Source organism: Terrapene carolina, unplaced genomic scaffold (genome assembly GCF_002925995.2).
Source record: "Terrapene carolina triunguis isolate 2854851 unplaced genomic scaffold, T_m_triunguis-2.0 Scaffold33715, whole genome shotgun sequence".
NCBI classification, from domain to species: domain Eukaryota; kingdom Metazoa; phylum Chordata; order Testudines; family Emydidae; genus Terrapene; species Terrapene triunguis.
This window is the reverse complement of record NW_020698066.1, coordinates 6,689,689-6,698,573: the sequence shown is the minus strand read 5'-3', so window position 1 is coordinate 6,698,573 and position 8,885 is coordinate 6,689,689. Positions and strand designations below refer to the sequence as shown.

Here is an 8,885-nt window from a genome sequence, read left to right as displayed (position 1 = left end):
CTTGAGAGGACTAATGAGACTTAGTTGCTCTTCATGTTGTCTTTTATTATTGGAAAATATTATTTAGAAAACGATGCGGTGTGTATATTGTATATGTTGCCCACACTACAACTCTCACCCGTGGATCTTGCAGCACTTGACAAACGTCAATTAAGCTCACAACACCCTTGTGCAGTTAAAGTATTATCTCCATTTTATTAAGCGGGAAACTAAGAGAAGACACTAAGGAGTTGGCTACATTTGGGGTAATGTGCTATATGGAGTGTGATTTCTAAAGCACACTAATGTGTTGCACATTAATTGGTCCGTGTAGAGCGTGCTAATGCGCAGTAAGGGTTCCCTAGTGCGTGTTAACATAATGCTCTTTTAAACAGCACTATGTTAAAGTAGTTTACACAGACCAATTAATGTGCAGCACATTAGTGCACTTTAGAAGTCACACCCCTCTAAAGCACATTACCTCACCATGTAAACAAGCCCTGAAAAAGGTTAAATGTCATGCCCAACATGAGGCAATGTCACGGTAGCACAGTTGGACTAGATTCTATAGGTCCTAGTCATTTTCTAACCACTGTACAAATCTGTAACATGGGGATAATGATACTTATCTCCTCTATAAACATTTTGAGATCTATGGATGACAAACACATTATAAGAGTTAAGTATTGATGGATGGTTGAGACTTTTCTCAAACAAATTATCCAGCTCCAGCTCTTCAATCATTTCTACATCTTGGAGGAAAGTTCAGTGTATTTTTCTGATAAACCTGATGAGTTCTTTGGAATGAGCAGAGAATGACTTATTATAAAAGGTATCTCTCTCTCTCCCCTTTTAAGTGAGATAACATTAATGTCAAGTGATCCTATTTATGTGGTTGAGTGAATCATTTATTTGATTAATTTAGCTTCTCTCCCTCTGCTCTTGGAATATCTGCAATCATATAGCAGTTTTATCAAATGTATTCATTATCCAAATGTACTCAATAAAATCTTCAGATTTTATTTTGTGGACTGATTGTGCATGTTACCATCCAAGTTGAGTTTATACATGTGATTAATCATATTGTATTATTTTCCATTCCTGATACAGTGACTTTATAATCCTTAACATCAACAGAAGAGCTTGAAGAAGCTCTCTGGCTTTGAATCTTTCAGGGGGATAGCAGTGCAGGGAGAGGTTGCAGATAAATTGGAGTATGACATTTTTCAACCTTTTATTTTGTGGCTCTCACATATTTTGTCTAAGGTACTGTGACATTACCGAGGGTACAATCTGGACTGATGAACAGCTGTCCCCCCTCAGTTCTTCAACCTGGTGTGCCTTTTACACTGCTTTGCTATGAGAGGTACCACTCCTGGTCTGCTCTCACACAGCCACCCAGTTATATTGTATGAATGCTATAACCAGCCACTCATGAATTACACTGTAGAACAACACCAGCAAATTCCCAGTCCCAGACTCTCCCCCAGAAAAGTGCATTTTGTACTGCGCAGCTCTCTCTTGGACAATACAAGCTCATATAAAGTCTGTCATTTTATTAATACAAAATGATATGCACAAATCCTGCTGTCCCAAAAGGAGCTTCCCAAACACTTCAATCCAAACAAACTGTCTAGATAAAAACAATAAAACAAGTTTGTTAACTACAAAAGGTAGATTTTAAGTGATTACAAGTAATGAGGCACAAAAGTCAGAATTGGTTACAAGAAAATAAAAGTAAAACACAACTAATGCCAAGTTAACAAGCTAGAGTGAATTCAAAGCTAAGTGTCTCTCACCACATGTTTCAGCAGGCTTACTGGTTGAATCTCTTTCAGTCAAAATCCCTCCTCCAATCCAATGCTGCTTCTTTGTTCTTCAAGTGTTGTCGATACCATGAGTAGAGGGAAAGGGAGAGATAATTTGGGGCATCTGCTCCCCTTTCTTATAGCTCTTTCTCTTCTTCAAGAATCATCTCCAGCTGAGGCTCAGGAGATGGAAAGCCTGTGTGCATGGAATCCCCCAGCTCTTTCTTTGTCAAGATTTAGATTTTCCCCACATACTCTTTCCTCCCAAAGAATGGCCTCTAAACCAGGTGATAGTCCATTCAATTTTGTTGACATCTCGCTGAGGCGTCGGCTAGCCTTTTGTCTCTGGGGAACTGGTCTATGGCTGCTCCCCCAGACTTGGAACATGTCTTAGTAATACCATACAGAGGAATCTTATAACTGTACATGTCATATTGCCACAGATATTTTACCAGGACAATAATAATTAGCAAATTATGAGTTTTCAAATGATACCTCACAAGGCATACTTTGTACAAAATGTATCATAGTCCTGTAAAAGAGGTGAACATAGGGGTACAGACTGTCACAGATTCCTAGTAAAATTAGACGTGCACAATTTATTGCTTGGATGCAGAATTTAATTTTCACTCTCCCTACATTTACAATAGCAATGGGGTGTGAATGTGGTCCTAGCTGTTACGAGTGAAGTGAACTCCTTTTCTAGCTTGTTTAATTGTCTCTGTGCAAGGACTTTGTGAGGGGTTTTGAGATATCTGTCGTCATGCTGTGCGCTGAATGTGTAAATTTAAAATTAGTTTATGGCAAGTGTTTGTGTGAGGTAAAGCTACCACTGAAATTTTCACAGAAATCAGCACAGAAGGTGTATGAGCACAACTGAAGTGAAATAGTTTTTAATTTTTCACAAATATTCATGGACCTTTCCCCTTCCCCCCACTCTACTACTTATTACACTAAAGGAATACTGCATGCTTTATGATTATTCATTTTCTTTGATCTTGTTGATTTTTATAGCTCCACTAGAAGATGGACTCTCTTACTTGTTTAGTCCATAGTACGTGCAATATGGTCAAGATTTTCATAAGTAAGTAGCAGTTTTGGGCTTTCATACTTGCTAAGAACTTTCAGACAATCTGGCCCCTTTTGAAAGTGCTAACTGCCTTCTGAAAAACAGGCCCCTTAAAGATGTCCCAAATTGGGCACCCAAAATCATGAGCTGATTTTGAAAATAATGGCCTATATGTTTCTCATTTTTAAAGCTCATTTTCATGTAATAGTAGTAGTAATATTAATATCTAGCTTTTATATAGCTTTTTTCATTTGTGGATCTCAAAAGTACTTTACAAAGGAGGTGACTATCATTATCCCTATTTTACAATGGGGAAGCTGAGGCATGGGGGTGGGGAGGTGAGTTGCCCACAGTCCATCAGCAGTCCAGCAGCAGCACCAGGAATAGAACCTAGTTCTTCTGAGTGTGAATCCAGTGCCCTATCATTAGGCCTTGCTGCTCTGTCAGCGCCTGCTTCTTTCTTTGTTTCTCTTTCTATTACTTTTCCAGTATTGCTAAAGACAATAATAATTAAAAACTTCTGGTGGTTTTTTTTTTCAAGGTGAAGGGGTGCTGGGAATTTTTTGAAGCGAGAGGAAGAGGTTGTCAATGCCCCCCCCCCAAAAGAACTGTATGTTTAAGTGGTAACCATATAACTTACATATATCAGTGCAATACCAGTATCACCTTCTGCGCAACTAGTGGCCTTAGATTCATGCTTGTGAGTTTTGAAAAGCTGACACCCCAGCTAGTTGGACTGGCTCACTCATCCTTTCCAGGAACTGTCTTGGATGCAGAACTTCTTGCAATCTATACCCACTTTGAAATTTAAATCTGTAGTGTTCTCCATGTCAGACACTCATCACAACATACTGTAAACACTGTCGTTCCAAGAGCATGCTGATGTGAACATTCAGAGATCAACCTATTCTTAGTGCCATCAGGAAAAACCCTGCCCTGATTTTATTTCTTTCTCTGATGAGAAGAGGGTTCCAGAAATGAGGAGGGGAAGGAGGGACAAGTGATTTTTTTTTCATTTTTCCTATTGTTGTTTTCTTCTCAGAGAGGGGCAACAAAAGGTAACATAACAAATCTATTTAAAATATGAGTAATCTGGGGAGCCTAAATGTCTTTTAAAATAGACAGCCAACATGTACTTGGGTGAATCTCTGAAAAAGCAGACATAAAAATATTGCCTTCCAGAAATTAGCTATGTTTTCTCAGGTGCCATTTCTGATCAGTACATTAACTGCACTTCCTTTCCTGAAGTCACACTCAGAGAGGAACTAGAAGTTTGAAGGACTACTTGAATCTCATTAGGTGGCACACAAAGCTCCAGCTCAGAGAAATAGGTATAAGAATTTTGCTAGGAAAGGAGAATTAACAAATTCTTAGCCTGATTTATACAGACCAGATTTTCCTTCTGATTTGTCTTTCAAAGGAGGTCTCAGAGAAACATGGGCATGATGATAATATTAACATTCAACAAAGATAAGTAACCATGATGATTTATGTCCCTGATCTGTAGCCATATATTTGTGTGTGTTTTATGTAATAATAAATTTGGCTAGTTCCTGCTAGTAGAAATGTGTTTGACAGTGCTGTGCCTAAGGTCAGGAATATTACAAGTAGGCTCCATGCAATGTTCCCCAAATTGGTCTGACAATGAACCTCAGTTTCAGCTTGCCACTTAGAGCTGTGCAAAATATTACATAGTAATACTGACCACTCTCTAAATTTGCCCACTCCTCAGAGAGATAAGATGTCCGTGGCTGAATGTCTTCACCACAAGGTCAAAAGCTCTTTGGAGTATGGATTCTCTTTTACTATGCGCTTATACAGCATTTAGTAAAATGGGCTGCGATTTTCGTTGGAGCCTTTAGACACTACCAAATATTAATAATAATATTTGATTCAAGGCTCTTCCATGAAACTGGATAGTTTTACATTCGTTTTCCAGACAAACAAAAGTGTCATCGAAGTTCAGCATGGAATTTTTTCTACCATCTGGATGTCTATGGAAATTTTGAGGTACCTCTTTACGATGCAGTTCTGAATTTTGAGTCTGGTTAGTTGGGATTAGCATGGTTTAAGACATATTAGTGCTGGTCTTCTGATTGATTTGAGTTGCCCCATTTGGATTGAGAGGAGTTATTTTTACTCTTTCTCTAGGTTGAAAAGATGTAGGAAAGTTGCAGTCTGTTGACTAGTTAGAAGAACATTGGCATTCCCCAATTTTATTTTATTTTTACAATCAAAATAAGAATACAGCTTGGTACTTCTTATTATGAGAAGCATGCCTGGGAATTGATGATCAAGTTTCTGCGAAGGGATAAATTTCACAGTAATTTTGATGTATTGATGTATTTATTTTTAAACAAGAAGGAACTGTGATTAGCCTGGGCTCTGAGAAGGATTAGAGAGAGGCCAGCATACCTCTTGGTGACTGCCTTGTTTCATGGTCTGAAGGCACTGACTGCATTCTTCTGCCTGACATTATTTTATTTCTCCTCATCGTTATAATATTTTATGACTTAAGAGAACCTGTTCTGTTGTGCCACTGCCATTATTACAGGCTGAAGGCCTGATAATTGGAAATGCTGGGCACTCATGACTCCAACTGAAATGAAGGAAAGCTGAAGGTGCTCTGAAAACCAGGCCGCTGGCATTTTATTTTTTTAAGGGATTGAGGCTTTACTCAGAAATTGAGCTGCTGCCTTGACCAATTCCCCCTTGACTACACAGCCTTGGAAATGAATGGATTTCATTTGATTAGAATGAGACCGGAACTCCTAAATTAACTCTGACCCTAGCTCTATAGTCAAGAAATTGATTAGATTTTAATCTGACATTACAATTAAACCTCATGTGTGCGATTAAGCTTTGCCTCCATAATTGGAATGTTGCACCTCAGGAAAGATCAGAGACCCTTTTTCTTTGAGGCACTAAGTAATTCCATGCACAATGTGCTCCTATAGCAGCAGCAACTGCCATGGCAAAGGTAATTATACATACCGAATAGAAAGACAGGTTTTGAAAAGAGGCATCACTCCCAAGGGGCTGTATCAGGAGAGGAGCCAGGCCCAGGAGAAGAGGCATGTGTTCCTCATCATTGGGCATCTCTCAGTCAGGTAGTTCTGTCTGGATACCCCCAAAGAGTTTTCATGTCTAGTCTGGCAAATTTAATCGGGAGGAAGAGGTTACTAAGGATAGTGAGGAATGTGTGGGAGCACAGGTTGGGAAGCAGTTTGCCCAAAGGGTACATGATGTTACTGTTCTAGTAATATGTCACATAGGCTGCTTATCTAAGCACCACTCATTTGTTCCTGATGGTAGGTGAGGCTGCTGCTGTAAGAGTCTGTGAGTTGCTAATGAGGAAGATTAGGAGGCTGTTGATGTGGAGGAAAGCTGAGGTTAATTGAGATGAAGGATGGATGTATCAAGGATGGGCTCAGACTACCCGATAGTCTTTGTGATACTGGCCAGCAGCATGGGGAGGGAAACTGCGTCAATTGCAGCAGCGTATGTGGTAAAATGTCCTTTGGGGTAATTTGTCCACCAATGGACAGATTTTCAAAAGTGCTCAACTCCCAGCAGCTGCCATTGCCTTCAGTTTTGCCCTCAGATTCTGAAAATCTGGCCATAGCTCAGTAAGTCCCACAGGAGAGAACAACCTCTTTGGGCAGAATATCTTCTTCTTTTTTGTGCCTCACAGGCCTTCTCATCTCTCTTTTTTTCTTTTGTTTTTAAACGTATGCTTGATTTTAGGGTGGAAGAGAATTGCACAGAGAAAATTTGTATTCAGTTTCTCCTTTAAAAAAACCTTTGTCAATGTGTGGAACAGGGCTCCGTTTAGCTGTTTATACAACTAAAATAAATGGAAACATATTAATCATCTCTACACTTTCACATAGAAAATCACTTTCTCTGATACCTCTTTGGCATACCGCCATAGAAAACGGGAACTCATCGGCTACTGCTAGCGGAGCTTGTTCTTTGATCAGACATTGGTTTTCTATCCTCTTACTGCTTGGGTTCAGTGTCCACTTCTCAGTCAGCATAGCTTTGGTGTACATATTGCTAACAGTGGGGCAGGTTCTTCTTCTGATGACTAGGCTTGGAGTTTTGTCTGTGACTTTCTTCATCCTAGCCTGCACAGTAAAGCTCCACACAAACAACTTGCTGTCACCTCTGAGAGACCGTCCAGGGAAGTAGCTAGTTTCCCTGTCCTGCAAAGAGGTTCTATAGTCTTTCATTTACTTTTACGTTGCAGACCAGGGCTGGCTTTCCAATGTGGTGTGTTTACACTTCTATCCTGATTAGAAATACAGTTCCTGGGAATTACTGTATTTTCCAGATGTGGGTGTTTTTTTCCAGTTTGGGTCCTGCCTGTTAATATTTTATTTTCCCCTTCTCTTATGTCTTTAGCCAGTGAGACCTGCAATGATTTCCACCCCATGTTCTTCACGCACGACAGATCATTTGAGGAGTTTTTCTGCATCTGCATCCAGCTGTTGAATAAGACGTGGAAGGAAATGAGGGCAACCTCTGAAGACTTCAACAAGGCAAGAGAGGGGAAATTAGTTGACAGAGTTCTAAGACATGGATGTGTGCTCTTAACTGAGGCACAAGGGATTTATACATTCCTCTCCCAATTACTTCTCTTGAGTTTCTCCTGTGTAAATCCCTTGCGTGTCAATGTTGAGAAATCAAAAAGCAGTGGATGGGAGGGTCTGTGGAGGCTTTCTGACCTTTTTCAGTTGTGTTACACGGCAGACTCTCAAGATAAATGCGATAAATCTGGCTTGAGGGGAAACTTTGCCTTTTTATATTGTTAATACCATTCTGAAGTGCTGCAGCCCTGAAGGTTGTAAATAATGCAGGGAGAGTAAAACAATGATAATTCTGTGCATCCTTTCATTTCATTTGGATGACCTGAGTGCTGAAATGGTAAAATATTCAAAAGTGGACATGATCCTGCTGCAACTTTAAGTGTTGTGCATGTCTGCAGCTGCAGTCTGAAGTAACAAAGCTTGCAATGCTAAGACTTATTAGAAGAGATTTGAACACTGACGTCTGGAATTCTATATTCAGCCAGACTTGCCAGCAGGTATCCTCGTCCTTGCTGGCCCATTTGACTGGCTCTTGATACCCTTGCCCAAGGCTGGGAATAGAGAAGTTGATGGAGAATGAATACTGGAGCCTCTAAGAGCTCCAGTGTTCAATACACAGAGCCTTATTGGCATTAGACTTGGATGCTTCATGCCTAATGCCAAACTGAAATGTAGCTGAAAGAGGGTTGGCTGCTCAAGTGAGGAAAAACAGGATTCCCTAGATGAAGTAGTGGTGGATCTTCAGGACACAATGTGGATTGGCCATCTTTTAGATACAGGTAACTGCCAATGAGGACATATGCTCTGGCAAGAGGAGGAATGGATCCTCATAAAAAAGCACACTATTCTTGTGTGGGATTTTCTTATTACACTCTGTAGTTGACTCGCCAAGTATTTACTACCCAAAAATGCCTCAGCAAGACAATTCACTGGATAGTTTGAAAATTTAATTCACATGTATAAAGATGCCAACACTTTTTAAGAGGTCATCATAATAAGTGACTATATTTAACAAGTTTATGAATGGATGTTGATCACTGAAGCTATATTATCATCCCAGCCCAATAAGGATTTGGTATGTAATTGCTCTCACACTGAATTGAGAATATACAACTAGTTATCCTAGTGGATTAGTGTAATAGGGCAGTCTCATTTCTGACAACAGACAGTCCCCAAAAAGATTCAGTGGAGGATGAAAATTAATATATTTATTTTTTAGCAGTTACATTGTTCTGGGGTTCTTTGGAAGACCAAGCGCAGTTGCCTCTCTGTTGTAATGTACTATTTAAACTTTTAAAAGGATAGGATCTTTTAGCCCTTCCTTTTACAGATGAGTGCCTCTTTGGAGACAGCACCGAGCAATCCCCAAAGGATGCAGTTTGTTCTCATATGTGACAAATTGCTTCTCCTCACTTTCTATCTTCATAAGCCTTAGCC

General features: G+C 39.8%; 1 protein-coding gene across 1 annotated transcript in view; it reads left to right on the top strand.

Annotated features, from left to right (window-relative positions):
• Positions 1-7,984, top strand: part of LOC112109318 (engulfment and cell motility protein 1-like) — a 222,513-nt gene extending 214,529 nt beyond the window's left edge. The window contains exons 16-17 of the mRNA XM_029914216.1: positions 7,264-7,400; positions 7,847-7,984. Of these exons, the coding sequence (XP_029770076.1) occupies positions 7,264-7,400; positions 7,847-7,984 (275 nt within the window). The remainder of the gene's footprint in view (positions 1-7,263; positions 7,401-7,846) is intronic.
• The last annotated feature ends 901 nt before the right edge of the window (positions 7,985-8,885 follow it).